Source organism: Panthera pardus, unplaced genomic scaffold, assembly GCF_024362965.1.
Source record: "Panthera pardus isolate Hobbes unplaced genomic scaffold, ASM2436296v1 HiC_scaffold_18, whole genome shotgun sequence".
NCBI lineage: Eukaryota > Metazoa > Chordata > Mammalia > Carnivora > Felidae > Panthera > Panthera pardus.
The window spans coordinates 8,814,822-8,834,283 of record NW_026526743.1 but is presented as its reverse complement, the minus strand read 5'-3'; the positions used below and the strand labels follow the sequence as shown (position 1 = coordinate 8,834,283).

The 19,462-nt window shown below is 37.9% G+C and overlaps 1 protein-coding gene across 2 annotated transcripts; it reads left to right on the top strand.

Annotated features, from left to right (window-relative positions):
* The first annotated feature begins 715 nt into the window (after nt 1–715).
* On the top strand, nt 716–17,740 carry LOC109260594 (zinc finger protein 345-like). 2 transcript variants are annotated; one of them, XM_019438919.2, is made up of 3 exons: nt 716–839; nt 1,339–1,434; nt 12,875–17,740. In XM_019438919.2, exons 1-3 carry the CDS (start codon nt 806–808, stop codon nt 14,854–14,856), a joined length of 2,112 nt encoding a protein of 703 aa, XP_019294464.2. In that variant the 5' UTR covers nt 716–805; the 3' UTR covers nt 14,857–17,740. The 2 variants fall into 2 exon arrangements, with proteins under 2 accessions (XP_019294464.2, XP_019294465.2); XM_019438920.2 differs by lacking the exon at nt 716–839 and adding an exon at nt 9,119–9,252 and having other exon boundaries at nt 1,338–1,434.
* The last annotated feature ends 1,722 nt before the right edge of the window (nt 17,741–19,462 follow it).

Here is a 19,462-nt window from a genome sequence, read left to right as displayed (position 1 = left end):
CAGAACCAGTTCTCCTGATCTAACTGAACTAATTATGTCAAGTGGAGTATAAGGTTGCACATAAGCCTTAAGAGAACAGTTGTGTACATACTCTGCATATTTCATAGGAAATGAGGTTTGTGCTCCTCCTTGGGTGAGATTTTAGTATTATAATGAGGTAAAAGGGAGCTCCTGGGTGGCTGAGTCCATTGAGCGTCCTACTCTTAATTTAGGCTCATGTCAGGATGAAAGTCCTGAGATCACGCTCCACTTTAAGCATGGACCCTGGTTGGAATTCTGTCTCTCTCTGCCCCACCCCCACTTGTGCATGCTCTATCTCCCTCAAAGATATAAGATTTAAAATAAAATATTTGAGATGAAGGTAACTGTACTCACTCTGTAGTTTAATCTATTATGCATTTGCTTAGGTGTGAGTCAGGGGTTAATCTCCAACTGAGCTCATCCAAGCTCTTCCTCAGGGCAGTCATTACGTTTTGTTGGATGGTTTCTGTTTCCACTACAGGAGACTATACCCATGGGGAGTTTTTTGTGAAGTAAAAGATAAGATAGAAAAAGAGGTTAAGTAAAGTGTGGAACTAAGATCGGTGGGTACAAGCACAAGCATTAAAGTCAGGTCTTGGAGTCTGGCTGGTGACATTAACTGCCCCTTTCATTTGATCTAGCATTATGAACTCTGCCTGTGGCCACTTGATAAGTGTGTTTTTTATTGCAGGGATTGCTGACATTCAGGGATGTGGCCATAGAATTTTCTCAGGAAGAGTTGCGGTGCCTGAACCACAGTCAGTGGGAACTGTACAGGGATGTGATGTTAGAGAACTATGGACACCTCCTTTTCTTGGGTGAGGATAACTCCTTCCAGATTTCCCAAATCACACTCAGGGGTTTGTTCCTTCCTTTGAAGACTGAATCTTGAAATTTTCCTCTATTGCATGGCTGGGATTCAGATCCCTGCAGTCAGGGAAAGAAGTAGGGGTTTGTAGATATAGAGAAAAATCTTCATGATGTTTCCTTTTCAGCTTTATCTTTCCCTTCCTTAGGATAACATTATCATTTCTGTAGATTAATGGCAATTCTAAGCATTGAGTGGCATAAAATGGTATTTCTGACATCTTAAATACCAATTTCTACTCATTAATGTCGTGGTAGTACTCAGAAGTGGAGGTCAAGATCTGAACATGGAAAGTTCATCCTGTGTGTTCTAAAGGGGGTGTTGGGCCACAGCATTTGGGGACTCATTTTCTAGCATTCTACCATGTCCTCTCTGCTCTACTAAGCACAATAGTGGATCAGAAGTTAGAATCTCCAACCACACTCATATTCTGTTTTTCTAATAAACAGGTCTTGTTGTGTCAAAGCCAGACCTGGTCATCTTTTTGGAACACAAGAAGGATGTCTGGGCCATGGAGAGAAAGGAGACCGTAGCTACACACCCAGGTAGGTGGGAATGAAGCGGATGACAGAGGTGAGGTCCAGTTGTGAAGGAGGAACTGGACCTTAAAATGCGGTTGAGCAGCTCTGCTTGAATGGAAATTAGGTTGAAAAGGCCAGTTTCAGGGCTCTTCCTCTCACATCGGACATCTGCTTTCCAACATATCATGCTTTACATTCTCTAAGGATTCTCCTTCACTTTCACTGAAGGTTCTTCACATCCACAGTGAGGTCCTCCATAATCTGATTGGTTCTCCATTTGCTTTGAGGTCTTGGGGAAATGTCTGCCTTTCTGAGGAACTGTACGCCAATCCATTTCTGAGTTCTGTTTTGCTTCTTGTGTGAAGTGTGTCAGGGTAGTGGTGGGCATCTTGGGATTTGGTGCAGAAATCCCAGGAAGGCTGGAGTGAGACATTACAAGTTTTCTGGTTTATCCTTTCAGTATTACAGAGGCTTTAAACTTAATCATACAAAATAGAGATCCAGTGATTTCATCAGGTAACAAAGCAACTCCCTAAAGTGAGAAAATCTCGTCCTTTGTTTCACCTCAAAAGTTCATTTCTTGGGTTGCCTGGTTGGCTCAGTTGGTTAAGCGTCCGGGTTGAACTCAAGCCATGATCTCAGTTTGTGAGTTTGAAACCTGCACCAGGTTCTCTGCTGTCAGTGAAGAGCCCATTTGGGATCCTCTGACTCTTCCCCTCTCCCGCGTGCTCTCTTTTTCTCAAAGGCAAAATATTTAAAAAAAAAAGTTCAGGATGCCTGCATGGCTCTTGGTTAAGAATTTGACTCTTGATTTTGGTTTAACTCATATCTCAGGGTTTCTTAGTTGAAGCCTCTCATAGGGCTCTGGGTTGACAGCATAGAAACCATTTGGTTTCTGTCTCCCTCTTTCCCTCCCTCCATCCCTCTGTCTCTCTCTCTGTCTCTGCCTGTCCCTTACTTGCTCTTTGCCCTTCCTTCAAATAAATAAATAAAAGTTTTAAGGTTCATTTTCTTTGTATTAACTAAACTAAGAAATTTCCACTCAATGTGTTGCATCCTCAATGGTGAAATAATTTAAAGCATCTATTATTTTCCTAGAACTCTACGTAAATTAATGCCACAGGGGAGCTAGAATATTTAAAAATTAAAACTCAGAGCCTAAAATAAAGTCTCAATTGTTACCGTATTTCTTAATAATTGAATATTCTTATGATTTTGTCTTGTACAGTATGAAGTTCCTGTGACCTTGGCATATGTTTTCACTTTCTGATTACTCACATATCAGATTCCTTTATGTTTTTTTTTAAAGTTCTGATATAACATGGGCATGTGCTTTATAAGAAGGTATATAACTAGTAAAATTCCTATATTTAGAAAAAAGTTTTAATTATAAATATAATTTTACTCCAGGAAAAATTAATCATTGGTTTTTCTGTTTTCCTCAGAATATCTGAATTTAATACCAAAGATTTTTATAATAAAGTGATTGTTGGCATATTTTACAATTTTTATGATGTTTATTCAGAAATGAAAGCTTTTGGGGCACTTGGGTCGCTCAGAAGGTTGAGCTTCTGACTCTTGGTTTCAGCTCAGGTTATGATCTCATTGTTTGTGAGTTCAAGCCCTAAGTCCAGTTCTGCACCCACACTGTGGATCCTGCTTGGGATTCTCTCCCTCTCTCTCTGCCCCTCTTCCTCCTCCCTTTTTCTCTCTCTCAAAATAAACTTTTAAAAAAACATAAAAAGAAATGAAAGTTTTTGTTTGCTTGATTCTAAAGAATGGATTATAGGGGCACCTGGGTGGCTCACTGTTTAAGCTTCAGACTTTAGCTTAGGTCATGATCTTGTGGTTCATGAGTTTGAGCACCCCGCATCAGGCTCTATGATGACAGCTCAGAGCCTGGAGGGAGCCTGCTTCGAATTCTGCATCTCCTCTTTCCGCCTCTTCCCTGCTTGCGCTCTGTCTCTCTCTCTCAAAGGTAAATAAACATTAAAAAAAATTAAAAAATAAAGAATGGATTATGCCCTTAAATTATTAACTATTATTAATATATTAGGGATCTATTAACAGAATACATTTTTTTAATGTCTTAAGTGCTTAATGCATAAAAGTTTTCATTAGAGCTTTCCATGGTTGATTTTAATGAATATTCTTTACAATTTTACTGCCCATGAAGACATGCCAACAACTCAACATGTTTCTTTTTCATGGGTACACAGTCACAGTTGAAAATTATAGCTACATAGGGATGCCTAGATTCTGGTCATGATCTCATGGTCTGGGAGTCTGAGGCCTGCATTGGGCTCTGTGCTGACACTGTGGAGCCTTCTTGGGATTCTTTCTTTCTCCCTCTTTCTCTGTTCCTCCTCTGCTTTAGTTTTCTCTCTCTCAAAGTAAAGGAGGTTGAAAAAATACATATATACATATATATGCCTCTATATCTCTCTATATAGGCTTCCTTTAAATAATTCATCTTTTATTTATGTAGAATTTTTTGAGGTATATTTTGTTTTACTCTGGTTTGGCAATTCATAAACCATGAGATCATGACTTGAACAGAAGTTGAACGCTTAACCAACCAAGCCACCTAGGCACCCCTAGAAGAACTTTAACATTTCCTATAGGACAGGTCTGCTGATAAACTTAGAGAGGTTTTTCCTTGGGAAAGTGTGCATTTCTACATTCATGGAAAACAGTTGTGCCAAGTAGGGTATTCTTGGTGGATTTTTTTAAATATAATTTTTTTGTTCTTAATTTACATCCAAATTAGTTACCATATAGTGCAACAATGATTTCAGGAGTAGATCCCTTAGTGCCCCTTACCCATTTAGCCCATCCCCCCTCCCAAAACCTCTCCGGTAACCCTCAGTTTGTTCTCCATACTTATGAGTCTCTTCTGTTTTGTCCCCCTCCCTGTTTTTATATTATTTTTGTTTCCCTTCTTCTATGTTCATCTGTTTTGTCTCTTAAAGTCCTCATAGGAGTGAAGTCATATGATTTTTGTCTTTCTCTAATTTCACTTAGCATAATACCCTCCAGTTCCATCCACATAGTTGCAAATGGCAAGATATCTTTCTTTTTGATTGCCAAGGAATACTCTATTGTATATGTATACAACATCTTCTTTATCCATCCATCCATCGATGGACATTTGGGTTCTTTCCATACTTTGGTTATTGTTGATAGCGCTGCTATAAACATGGGGGTGCATGTACCCCTTTGGAACAGCACAGCTGTATCCTGTGGATAAATGCCTAGTAGTGCAAATGCTGGGTGGTAGGGTAGTTCTATTTTTAGTTTTTTGAGGAACCTCCATACTGTTTTCCAGAGTAGCTGCACCAGCTTGCATTCCCACTTGGTGGATATTTTTTGATCTTTCAGTATTTGAACTTTTTTTTTTTTTTTTCCAACGTTTTTTTTTTTTTTTAATTTTTTTATTTTTGGGACAGAGAGAGACAGAGCATGAATGGGGGAGGGGCAGAGAGAGAGGGAGACACAGAATCGGAAACAGGCTCCAGGCTCCGAGCCATCGGCCCAGAGCCTGACGCGGGGCTCGAACTCACGGACCGCGAGATCGTGACCTGGCTGAAGTCGGACGCTTAACCGACTGCGCCACCCAGGCGCCCCTGATCTTTCAGTATTTGAATACATTGTCCCATGCTTTTCTTTCTATAAGGTCTACTGAGAATCCCAGTAACAATCTTGTAGGAGCTCTTATACAAGATGAGTTGCTTTTGTCATGCTTTTCAAAATTCTTTCACTGGTCATTTTTGATAGGTTAATTACAACGTGTCACAGTGTTCATGTCTTGTCTTTTTTTTCTTGACTTTTTATTTAAATAATAGTTAACATACAGTGCAATATTGATTTCAGTATAATTCAGCAGTTCATCACTTACATATAACACACAGTGTTCATCATAACAAGTGCTTTCCTTAATACCCATCTCCCACCATTGATATTTATCCTACTGTGAATTTGCTGAGCTTGTTAATTTGTCTCCTTTCCACATACATGGGACCTACAAGCCTTTAGTTCTTTATGGAAACTCTCTGCCCCCTTTCACTCTCCTTTCCTTATGGGGTCCCCTTAATGTGTATATTGGTTCACTTGTAGGTGTCCCATGTGTCCCTAGACTTTGTCATTTTCCACATTTTTTTTTTTTTTTGGTCCTCTTAGATAATTTAAAACAAGGGGTCTTTAGATTGTCTGATTCTCTCTTCTGCTTCATAAAGTCTGTTGCTCTCCCCTTCGTGTATGTTCAAATTCAGTGGTTCTACACTTCAGGTCCTAATTTCTCAGTGATTTTTACAGTTTGTCTCTTTGGGTTTACATTTTGGTCATGGATAGTTTTTCTGCTATCATTTAATTACCTATCCGCTTTCTCTTTTTCCTACATGGACATTAAAAAAAAATTTTTTTTTAAACGTTTATTTATTTTTGAGACAGAGAGAGAGCATGAACGGGGGAGGGTCAGAGAGAGAGAGGGAGACACAGAATCGGAAACAGGCTCCAGGCTCCGAGCTGCCAGCACAGAGCCTGACGCGGGGCTTGAACTCACGAACCATGAGATCATGACCTGAGCCGAAGTCGGACGCTTAACCGAACAAGCCACCCAGGCGCCCCATCCTACATGGACATTTTTATGACTTTTTTTTCTTTAATTCTTTGTCTCACCATTAACACTACCTTATTAATTTAGGGTCAGTTTCGGAGATACATTTCATTCCTGTGATTGGAACTAGTTCTATTTCTTTATGACCTTGTGATCTTTTGTTGAGATTGGTGAATTTAAGAAAACAGCCTCGGGGTTCAGGATTATGAACTTGTTTGTACAGGAGAACACAAATAACCAATTTGTAATGTCTGAATTTTTGTAATTTCCTAGTTTATGAAAGTATAGTTACTTCTTTAGAGCCCATGATGCCTTCCTCTGTTGTCCTCAGCTCTGGAGTCTCTCCAGTGTGTAAACAAAAGCTCACCTGTTGTCTGAGCAGCCATCATAGTGCATCCAGAGGGTGCTCTCATTCCCTCTGCTCCCATGTCCTTCATGACAGAAATAAGCCCCTCAGGCACCTGCAAAGAACCCAGATCACTGAACATAGAGGTCACTCCTGTGTTTGTCTCCTGATGAGAGGTAACTGTTTTCACACAGTGTTGGCAAGGAGTGTCAGGAACGGTGAGTAGCTGTTGTGGGCCAGTGTCACAAACTTTGTTTCTTTGATGTTTCTTTTCTTCATTTCTACTTGCCTGCATGGGCTGGGTTCTCCTAATTGCGTTCTGGAGCATTCACAAGGTAATTTAGTCCATTTTCGTCTCCATGGAGGAGCACCGTCCCGATGCTCCCTATTTCTCCACTGCTGATGTCCTGTGATGGGTATTAATTTTGCATATTAGCATTTAACATATATGCATGTGAGTGTAATAAGTGGGAGAACTGATCATGTATCTTTTACTTGTGTCTTTCCATAACACTATAGGCCTATTGGCAAAGTCAGGTAAAGAATATTCTTTTTAAAGGGTGATGTAGGAACAAATGGAAGCTGTGGCTCTTAGTATTTACACTTAGTGATGACTTGGATGAAGAGGGTAGAGACGGGCAGAAATGAGGTTACGATGGATATCACCAAAGCGGGATAATTGCCCTTAATGGAACCCGTACTGCCAGAAGAGATCAAGTGTATAAAATGCTTGGGGGAAAACCCCACCTTAAGTCAGTTATATTTGAACCCAAAGACCAAAATCCATTTTTGTAAATTTTTAAAAATATTTTACTCATTTTTGAGAGATAGAGTGTAAGCAGGGGAGAAGTAGAGACAGAGAGATGGAGACACATAATCAGTAGCAGGCTCAAGGCTCTGAGCTGTCAGCACAGAGCCTGATATGGGGCTTGAACTCATGAAGCATGAGATAGTGATGTGGGCTGAGGTCAGATATCCAACCTACTGAGCGATCCAGGTGCCCCTCCAAAATTCATTTTTAATCCTACATGTTCTCTGGAAGGACTTTTGGAAATTCTGGAAAATATACCAATGCATGCCAAAACTACTCATTGGAATTATTTCAGATATAAGATTGGATTAATCGTTCAGTGATTCACTGAAATACTTCTAAATTTAGACATTTAAAAAGGAAGATAAAAACTCGAAATGTGATTGTGTTGAGATGTCTTTTCAGAGGGTTCATTATTCTTCCACCAGGTATAATCCCTCTTTTTCCAAAGTCTCTAAATTTGATAAAAACCAGACAGTCTGTATGCAAACATCACTGTTCAATGTTATCACATAGTACCTAATATGGAACTAGTTTTTATGTGTGGTGAACTTCAGAAGGCCTTTAATGAGAACTCTATCTTCCATAATTACCAAGGTGTTTAGTATGGAATTACAACTTACCAGTGTAAAGAATCTGGGAAGAAACATGAAGCAAGGGTCAAATCATCAATTTCAGAGAACTCCGTTTCCAGATATCCAGTATAAAAGTAATAAATGTGGGAATGTGTCTTATGAAACCTCAAATCCTATTGTACATCACTGTATCCTTACTGGAGAGAAGACTTAAAATGCAGCAACTCTAGTAAAGCTTTTAATTAGTCTTCAAAACTTGCTCAACAGCAGAGATTTCATAATGGGAAGAAACCTTACAAATATAACAATATGGCAAAGGTTCTCAGTACCACTCAAAACTTGTCAACATGAGGTGTGATATATACTGGGGAGAAGGCTGAAAAATGTTTTGGCAAAGGCTTTAGGCAGAACTTCAAACTTTGTGACCATCAGAGAGTGCATACTGAAAGAAATATTACCAATGTAAAAAAATTTGACAAAGCATTTAATCGTCATCAAAACCTTCAACATGAGATCGTCCTGAGGAGATACTTTACAGATGTCAAGAATGTTGACAACGTCTACCTAGAACTGAATTTATAAAACATCAGAAAAACTACACTGGATATAACCCCAGAAATGTAATGAGTGATGAAAAATGTTTGCTTTTCATATATATTAAAAAAATTTCTTTATAAAGATAAAAAAAAATTACAGTTGTGAACAATTGGCAAGCTATGTAATGGAATGTGAAATCTAAATAAACTGAGAGAATTCTCAGCAGAAAGAAGTCAATACCACTTTTGAGACATGATTCTAAATCAGAGTATTTATTATAGAGAAAAATCCAAAATTAAAACACTCAGGTCGTTTATTTAGCCTTGGACAATGGAGGTGCTATGGGGTGCCAACCCCTCCACAAGTGAACATCTGCTTGTAACTTGTGAGCCCCCAAATTTAAAAACATAGGCACTTTCCCATGGAAATAGCCTATTGTTGACCAGAAGCCTCATCTAGAACATAGTCAATACCCCATTATTAATATGTGGTCTGTATTACAGACAGTGTTTTTATAATAAAGCAAGGATGAGGAAAGAATATTAAGGAAATCATAATGAAGAGAAAACACATTTACAGTATATATATAAATTTGTGTATAAGTGGACCCACACTATTAAAACCCATTTTCTTCAATGGTCAACTGTGTTTGTTAATATGCGTGAAAGAATCAAGGGAAGATGGATATCTGTCTGGAGAGGAATAATTTTACTGTCTCCTTTTTCTTTTGACCGTGATTGTGATTTGTTGAGGGGGGGGGTGTGTGTGGAAAATATTATAAGCTTGTGTGCATGCAAAAGGATTTGATTGTTTCTGTCTCTCAGACATACACGGCTGTTGTATGATGGGGAATTCTCTAATACCAGCTTTTCCATGGAAGATAAAGAACACTGTCATGTACAATGTACGAAGAAAGTCTACATTCACATGCTGTTTGTGGTTGACGTATAACTGTGATGTAAGTAACCATGAAGTGATCATTCAAGGCATCATTATTTGCATTAAAGTAAGATAGAGGAACATTCTGAATTTTAAATAGATATGACAGTTTTTTTGCAAGGAGATTATGGTGGCTGTTGATTTAAAATTTGCATGCATCTTCATAATAGCAATCGATAGAAGTCAAGAATATTAGGCAGTTGAAATAGAGATTTTCACGCATCGTAGGCAAGGATAGCTAACTCTTCCATAAAAGGGTGTAAAATTGTTATAAATCCACATTTATTCAATAATGGGCCTCAGTTTGAACAGAATGGAAAGCACAACTCACAGATCAGAGGAACAGAATGGTTCTTGAATGATTGAAAGGGGTGTTTTGACCAAGGATCATATAGCGGTTTTGCACTGGTTTGGTTAGAAGGCATTTGAATTTAATATATTTTGAATAAGAACACTGAATGGATTTTAATGTGTTAACTCTGTGTTAATGAATGAACTGTTCCCCTACACCAACATTAGCCTGCCCCACCTTCATTAAGGTTGCTGGTAAACAGTAACACAAAGTATAATCGACCATTGAACAACATGGGTTTGGACTCTGTGGGTACATTTATAGTCAGGTTTGTTTATTGTACAGAAATATATTTTCTCTTCTGAGTTTCTTAACATTTTCCTCTCTTGAAATTCCTTTATTGTAGGAATGGCATATATAACACATATAACATAAAATATACATTAATTGATTGTTCTTGATAAAATTCCTTGTCAATAGTAGGCTATTAAAATGTAGTGTTGGGGAGTAAAAGTAATACACAGATTTTTAACGGCATGAGGGGTGGGCACACTGAAACTTCCCTACTTTGGCTAAGGAAACAGTAAGATCCAGAAGGCACAGAGAACTCCTGTCAAAATCAACAAAAGCAGGCCCACACCAAGATATATTAGATTAAATTTACAAAATATGGTGATAAAGAAAAACTCTTCAAAGCAGGAAGACATCTTTCACTTATCAGGGAGAACCATAAGGTTACCTGGTGATTTTTCAACAGAAACTTGGCAAGCCAGAAGGGAGTGGCATCATCTATTCCACGTGCTGACTGGGAAAAATAGGCAGCCGGGAATTCTCTATCCAGCAAGGCTATCATTCAGAAGGGAAGGAGAGACAGAGTTTCCCAGAAAAGCAAAATCTCAAGGAATTCCTCACCACTGAACTAGCCCTGCAGGAAATGTCAAAGGGGAATCTTTAAGTGCAAAGAAGACACCAAAAGTGACAAAGAAAAAGGATCCAGAAAGTATATAGAAACGAGAAAACAATTAATAAAATGGCAATAAATATGTATCAATGAATACTTTAAATGAAAATGTACTATACCTTCCAATCAAAACACATAGGGTCTCCGAATGGAATAAACCAACCAAACAAAAACAACAAAAAAATAAACCCCAGGCCCATCTATATGCTGCCTACAAGAGACTCCATGTAGACCTGAAGACACTTACAGATAGAAAGTGCGGGTGGTAGAGAAACCTTTCTCACGCAGATGAAGGTCAAAAGAAAGCCAGAGTAGCAATACTTGGGTTGGACAAACCAGATATTTTATTCTTGTGTGGTAATTATCCTGCTTTGGTACCAGGGCAATGCTGGCCTCCTAGGGTTATTTTGAATGGGTTCCTTCTATTCTATTTTTAAGATTTTGATGAAGAGTCCCTAAATTTGGTTTTCTTTTTAATGTTTGTTAGAATTGACCAATGAAGGCAAGAGGCTGTGGGCTTTCCTATGCTGGGAGGTTTTTTATTCCAAATTCAACTTGTATATTTGTGATGATCTAAGAAGATTCCTTATTTCTTGAGCCCAAGATTCATTTTTCAATCTTGGTAAATTGTGCATTGTTTAAAATTACATTTTTTTCAATTTTGTCTAACTTGTTAGTATATCATTGTTGATAGTGATCTGTTATCACACTATATATTTCTGTGGTTATCTGTTGTGAGGTTTCCGTTCCATTTCTCCATTTGGTGTTTGAGTTCTCTCTCGTTTTTTCTTAGTTAATGTAGTTGAAGAATTTCCATTTCTGTTTGTTTTGAAAAACCTGGGCATTATTTTCCATGTTATTCTTTATTCTGGTCTCTTTTATTTCTAATTTTAATTTTTTGGTTTTACTTATTTATTTATTTATTTAGAGAGAGCGAGCATGCAAGCTGGGGCAAGGGGCAGAATAAGAGAGACAGAATCTTAGACTCCTCACTGAGAGTGGAGCCCTACCTGGGACTTGATCCCACAACCCTGGGATCATGACCTGAGCTGAAATCAGGAGTTAGACGCTTAATGGACTGAGATACCCAGGTGCCCCAACTATTTTATTTATTTCTGATTTTTCCTTGGTATTTCCTTCTACTCCTGTAGAACTGAATGTGGGGCTTGAACTTGCTAACCACGAGACCATGAACTGAGCCAGAGTCAGATGCTCAAATGACTGAACGACTCAGGCACCCCTGTTGTTGTTTTTAATATTTATTTGTTTTTGGAAAGGAGAGAATCCCAGGCAGGCCCTGTATGGACATCATAGAGCCTGAGAAGGGACTGGAGTCACAAACCATGAGATCATGAAAGCCAAAATCAAGAGTCTGATGCTAACCTACTGAGTCACTCAGGCGCTCCTTAAAGGCAAAGACCATTTTGTGTGTTTCAATAGGTCTATGTATGTCTGGTTCTTCAAAATCAGAGGCACAGTTGTTTTAACAATCATTTCTTGGGGATGTGGAAAGGAGGAGAATGATCCTTCCTCTAAAATGTTGGGCAGGAGTTGCTTTCTGACCACAAGAGTACTTGTACAATTCTCAAGGCTGTAAGGGAGGGTGTCAAAATGCCATTGTGGTACATGCCTATGCTCTTGCTCTACTGTCCAAATGAACTTGAACAGTGTGCCAAAATGCACCTTTCTTTTCCCAGTTACCCAAAATCTGTATGGTGTGTTAAAGACCCCAGATTGATTGATAGGGAGATTCATACATAGATACATAGATAGATGGATGTATAGGTACATAGATGATAGATTTCTTCATGGTGGAGTCCAGGTAAGTTTTATCTTTTTGAAATTCATAACCATTCTTTGGTATTGACTTCTTGCCATATAATTATCTATTGTGGGCCTATTTATTTTTATTTCTATGGGATCAGTTGTACTGTATCTGCCTTCACTTCATTACTTCTGATTTTAGTCAGCTTTCTCTGTCATTTTGATGATTAGATATAGCTCTGTTGATTTTGGGGGGCTTTCTGAACACCACCTTTTCCTATTGTTGATTTTTCCTATTTTTGCTACATATTTTTCATTTTTGTTTTAGTTATCCTTTCTTCTGCTAATTTTGAGCAATATTGTACATTTCCTGAATTTCTGAGATGTAAGAGAATGATTTCTGCTACATCAAGATGTGCTACACAATTCTCTATTAAGCTATGTGGTCAGTTCCTTGTGTGCAAGTTTATGTGTCCATGGAAGAATGAAGTCCTGGTGATTTCTTTCAGCTATATTCCTGATGTTCTCTGATTGATTTTAAGGTTCTATATTAGAAGTTGTGAGTACATTTATCTGAGAGTAGTATCTGGAATGATTTTACTTTTGTTATTTGATCTCTTTCAGCTGTATTTTCACTTGGCACCCAGACATTCCTGCCAAAGCCATGCATTGAAGCTTTTTCCCAGAAAGTGTCAATGAGTAGATATAAACATAGTTCACCTGAGAATGTACACTTACTGACAGACTGGAACAAGGGTAGGGAGAGTGAAGGGCACCAAAGATATCTGGGGACTCCTTTTCCAGAGAACGATGATGAATGTAATAAATATGGGGAAGCCTTTTATCAAAGCACCAACCTTATTATACACAGGAGTATCCCTAAGGGAGAGAATCTTTATAAATACATTGAATGTGAGAAAATTCTTAACCAGTCTTCCAATGTTGTTGATCAGAGGGTTCATGTGGGAAGAAACCATTACAGATGTAATAATCCTGGGAACATGTTTACTCATTCATCAAGACTAAGCACACATAAGACAACTGGTACTGGAGAGGAAAGTTATATAGGTAACGAATGTGGAAAAGCCTTTGACCACCAACAAATACATACTGGACAGAAACCTTACAAATGTGAAGAATGTGGCAAGACCTTTAAATTCTGCTCAACCCTTACTCAACATAAGTTAACTCATATTGGAGAGAAACCTTTCCAATGTAAGGAATGTGGCCATGTCTTTAAACGGCTCTCAACCTTTACAGAACATCACAGAATTCATAGTGGAGTGAAACCTTACCAATGTAACGAATGTGGCAAAGCCTTTAACCGGCACTCATCCCTTACAAGACATCAAAGAATTCATACTCGAGAGACACCTTACAAGCGTAAGGAATGTGGTAAGGCTTTTATTCATTCACAACCGCCTGAACATCAAAAAATTCGTACTGAGGAGAAACCTTACAAATGCCAACAATGTGGCAAGTCCTTTAACAGGTCCTCAGACTTTATTCCACATCATAGAATTCATACTGGAGAGAAACCTTACCAATGCAAAGAATGTGGCAAGACCTTTAACTGGCCCGCATCCCTTAGGGTACATCACAGAATTCATACTGGAGAGAAACATTACCAATGTAAAGAGTGTGGCAAGGCCTTTACCCACCTCTCAAGCCTTACCAACCATCACAGAATTCATACTGGAGAGAAACTTTACCAATGTAATGAATGTGGCAAGGCCTTTAGGTACTTCTCAACCTTTACACAACATCGCGGAATTCATACTGGAGTGAAACCTTACAAATGTAAAGAATGTGGTAAAGCCTTTAACTGGCACTCAGCCCTTAAGACACATCAAAGAATTCATAGTGGAGAGAAACCTTACCAATGTAAAGAATGTGGCAAGGCCTTTTCCCGCCAGGCACATCTTAATGTACATCACAGAATTCATAGTGGACAGAAACCTTATGAATGTAAAGAATGTGGCAAGGCTTTTAGCTACATCTCAAACTATACACAACATCACAGAATTCATATTGGAGTGAAACCTTACAAATGTCAAGAATGTGGCAAGGCCTTTTACCGCCAGGCATATCTTAATGTACATCACAGAATGCATAGTGGAGAGAAACCTCACAAATGTCAAGAATGTGGCAAGACCTTTAACCAGCATTCAACCCTTAGAGAACATCAAGGAATTCATACTGGACAGAAACCTTACCAATGTAAAGAATGCGGCAAAGCCTTTAACTGGCAATCGGCCCTTAAAAGACATCACAGAATTCATAGTGGAGAGAAACCTTACCAATGTAAAGAATGTGGCAAGACCTTTAGCCAGCACTCATCCCTTAGAGAACATCAAGGAATTCATACTGGACAGAAACCTTACCCATGTACAGAATGTGGCAAAGCCTTTAACTGGCCATCAGCCCTTAAGAGACATCACAGAATTCATAGAGGAGAGAAACCTTACCAATGTAAAGAATGTGGCAAGACCTTTAACCACCACTCATCCCGTAGTAGACATTACAAAACTCATACTGGAGAGAAACCTTACCAATATGAACAATGTGGGAAAATGTTTTACCACTGTTCAACCTTGACTTATTAACATAGAATTCAGACTAGAGCAAAGCTTCTAAATGTTAAGATTGTGACAGAATTTTAAGGACTCCTCAACTCTTATTCCATATCAGATAATTCGTACTGAAGAGTAATGATACCCATTGGGAATGTGGCAAGATATTAAAGCAATGCTTAAACCTGGATTCTTCATCAGAGAATATATACTGGAGATGATTTTACCAATACAAAGAATTTGGCAAGCCTTTTAATCAGTACTCAAACCTCATTCAACATCACAGAATTCATACTCCAGAGAAAAATGATAACAAATGTGGCAAAAAAGTGTTTCAGACTGCTCAAGCCTTACTCATCATCAGAGTTCCTGTTGTGGAGAGACATTACAAATGTAATGAATGTGGGAAACCTCTAGCTGGAACTCACAACTACCTCAACATCACAGTTATTATACAGGAGTGAAACTGTAAAATGTAAAGAGAGTGGCTGATCTTTAGCTGGAATTCAGTCATGACCCAGTATCCCCAAATGCATACTCGGGGATAATGTATGTATAAGGAAAGACCTTTTTGAATATACACTTTAGAAAACAAACCATACGGAGAGGAAAGTAACCTGAAAGATATAAATACTTAGTCATCTAATTACCTGAACATCAACTGTCAATAAACGTCACAGAATTCACACTAGAAAGGAGTACATTGGTCACTCTATTCAGACCTTATTCTCCACGAAAATACTTAACCATGTGGGATAAAACAAAGTTGAACACTTAGATAACGAATATGCGGGTATGCCTGAAAATAGAGAAGGGGCGGTGTTTTGCATAGGAATAAGTAATTTCAATATGCTTTTGTTTTACCTTGGCCCTTTTTAAGATGTTGACTACAAGTATTAATGTATTTGTGCTCCCAAATCAGTTCAGAAAATTCACTGATTCCCAGTGGGTGTTGAAAGTATGTGGCTGATTCTTCCTGCATCAAAGATATCAGATGCCCTTCCCTCTTAGGTGGGACTCCTGCATACCTGATTTTCCATGGAAGCTGAAGGACAATATGATGTACAATCTATGAACAAACCTAACTGGAGAGGTCATTATGTTTCTAACACTGATGTAAGTTATTACAAAATGAGTGTTCAGAACGTCATTCTTGAACATTTATTAAAACTAAAAACGTTTCTGAATGTTATAAAAAAAAGTGTTATAGTTATTGGTTTTGTGCAGTCCAGGCACATACCGAGACAACTTCTTACCAGCAATAGTTAGAACTAGAGAATACCAGTTGATGTGGTTGAAAGGAAGAAACCTTCACAGATATCAGAAAAAGAGTAACTAACTCTTCCCTAACATGGCATAGGATTGTACATTGACATCTTGTAAGAATTACCTCAGGTCTCAAAGAGTTTTAGTATGCAAAATTAAGGTGTTAACAAAATAAATTTTTATAAGATGTCTCCTTAAAGCCTCCTGGTAACCACAAAGCAAAACCTGTAGTAGATACACAAAACATAAAGAGAAAGGAATCAAAGTACACCACTAGAAAATCAACAAATCACAAAGAAAAAGACCAAACGGATAAGAAAGGGGCAAGTAATTCTACAACAGCTAAAAACATGGAAAACAATGACAAGAATAACTCCATCCATACCTGTGTCAATACTTATTTTAAATATAAAGGGACTAAATTCTCCAACCAAAAGATACATTGGCTGAAAGGAAAGAAGTACACAAACTAAGGATTCGTGCTGCCTTCGAGAGACTCACTTCAGCTGTAGGAACACACTCAGGCTGAAAGCGCAGGTGTGGAAAAAGATCTTCCATGCCAATGGAAAACAAAAGAATGTGGAGTAGCCATGCTTACATCAGACAAAACAGACTTTAAGCCCAAGACTGTAAGAAGTCACAGTGCATGTCCTTACAAAATAGAGGGGTCACCTCGTGCAGCGTTTTTAGTTATGTGGTGTTTGGCAGAATGGCAATAAGGTGTTCACCCATTTTTCTTGGGGGAGCGGGGGAGGGACACCAACAAGAGTATGTTCATGTAACTCATATAGTGTTTAACAATTTGAAAACCCACACATTTTTCCACTACTCTTGGTGGTGTTTGTATAGGTACCTGAACTGTAGCTTGTGTAATGTTTATGAACATCTGTATCTTAGGAGTTTCCTAAATGGCTAGTTGATATTCAAAATCCTATTCCTGAGATTTGATGGTTTGGGGGGAAAAAAGAACCCTGAATGACGCTTTGAGAAACACCTATTGCTTCCAGGTTTTGATGAGTGTGGGGAAAATAACTGTTGCAATGAAAATCTGGGAATTTTACTGTAACAAGTGGCCAATGGTTTCTCGAAACCAACTTGTAGAGGCTAATAAATCTTTTCCACAGTATTCCATTTGCTAACTTCTTGCTGTAATACACTGCATTTTTTTCCTCTCATATGTCAATTAATTTACATTGTTATCTGATGTTTTAAGCCCTCAAATAAGTTATTGGTCCTTTCAGGCAGGTTACCACAATATCACTCTAAAATTCCTAACATTCATCTCTGAGGATTTTTTCTTTGTATGAAATTGCCAATCATCACTTTTTATGGATCACCTTTGCAATACTTGTGATAGTGGATTTATTTCATGTTGGGTTCTTTCTGAAATGATAGACGAAAACCTGAGATTCTACTTGGCTCACACTTTGTAGAACTGCAGTACTTGTTACTAAAGGTTTTATACATTATATGTGTATTCACCAAATAGAAAACAGGAATCCTTTCATGAATCCTTTCATCCTCGCATGTATTTAGAATTTGTCTGTGTTACATTAAACCAATAGATTTGTATATTCATGTAGTGTCTGCATTGACAAGACATTTAATTGTGTTTATTGCCTGAGCTACTTAATAATCTTTTTGTGCATCAGATAGTTGTGTTGATGTGGTCAAAGTTTGATACATTAGAGTTATTTATTTTTAAAAACTAGTTTTGTTTGTTAAATATATATGTATATATACATATATATATATATATATATATATATATATATATCTTTTATAGTTTTTTAAAGCAATATAACAAGCTTTCCCTAAAAAAAGAATAAATAGAGGGGCACTTGGGTGGCTTAGTCAGGTAAGCTGCCTACTTCCGCTCAGGTCATGATCTCGTGGTCTGTGAGTTCGAGCCCCACATCGGGTTCTGTGCTGACAGCTCAGAGCCTGAAGCCTGCTGCAGATTCTGTGTCTCCCTGTCTCTTAGACCCTACCCACTCAAGCTTTGTCTCTCTTGTTCTCAAAAATAAACATAAAAAAAATTTTTTTAAGAAAAGACATAATAGAAAATAAAAGTCAATTCAACACAAGGATAGAACTTTGGTAAATATTTGTCCGCCCCACAGAAAAGCACCTAAATATAAAGCAACTATTAACAGACAAGAATAGAGAAAAAGACAAGATATATTAGCAGGGGACTTCAATAGTGAACCTTTCCATAATGAGTAGATTGTCCAGACAGAAAATCAATAATATCAGACTTCAATGCCATTAAGTAGGTGTCTTACAACATTCCATCCAACAGGTAAAAGAAACACGTTCTTCTCATGTACATATGGAACATTCTCTAGTATATGTTATATGCTGGGTCACAAAATCAATCTTAATAAATTTAAGATTGAAATCCTATGAAGCAGGGTGCCTGGGTGGCTCAAAAGTGTCCAACTCTTGACTTTGGCTCCGGTCACAATCTCACAGTTCTTGGGTTTAAGTCCCCCATCAGACTCCACAATCACAGTGTGGAGCTTGCTTGGGATTCTCTCTCCCTCCCTTCCTTTCTGTCCCTCCCCTGCTTGTATGCTCACTCTTGTGCTGTTCATCTCCAAAGGAACAAAATTTAAAAAAAAAATTCATGAAGTATCTTTTTCAAACACAATGACATAAAACCAGAAGCCAATTAGAAGTACAAAACAAAAATCTCAAGTGTGTAAATACTCAACAAAATGTAACATTCATAAAAGCCAAGACTTGAAAAACATTTGTGGCCCCTATCAGAAAAGTAGATAATGTGGTGCATATATAAGGTTTATGCTGGCTTTCACAATACTGATTGCCTATTTGAAGATGCTAAAGGGAGTAGCTCCTAAAACTTATCACACCCAAGAAATTTCTTTGAGGTGATGGATGTTAACTAGATTTATGGTAAATACTTTGCAATATATACATGTATCAAATCCTTAAGTGACACATTATATTAAACTAAGGTGTACAACTTCTTTCTGAATAAAAGTAGGAAAAAAAAACTTAAGCAGACTAGTGGTTGTGCATGCATAAGGATAAGGGAATGAGGGTGGTGACCTAGAATATATTTGCCTCATGAAACCTTGATTTTTAACCTCACAAGACCCTGAACAGAAAGTAAAGCCAAGTCCACTGAAATTCCACACTTATTAACAACACAATTGTGTGAATATTTGCCCATAAAATTATGATGACTGGTTATGGTAGTGATAGAAAACAACTACATCAGGCATATCATGAATTATAATAGGAAAATTATAAAGTATATGCTTATAAAATATTTAAATAAAAAGTAACAGTAATTCCTGTCAGTCAAAAATAGCTAGACCTTCAGAGATAACTATTTTTCAAGTAG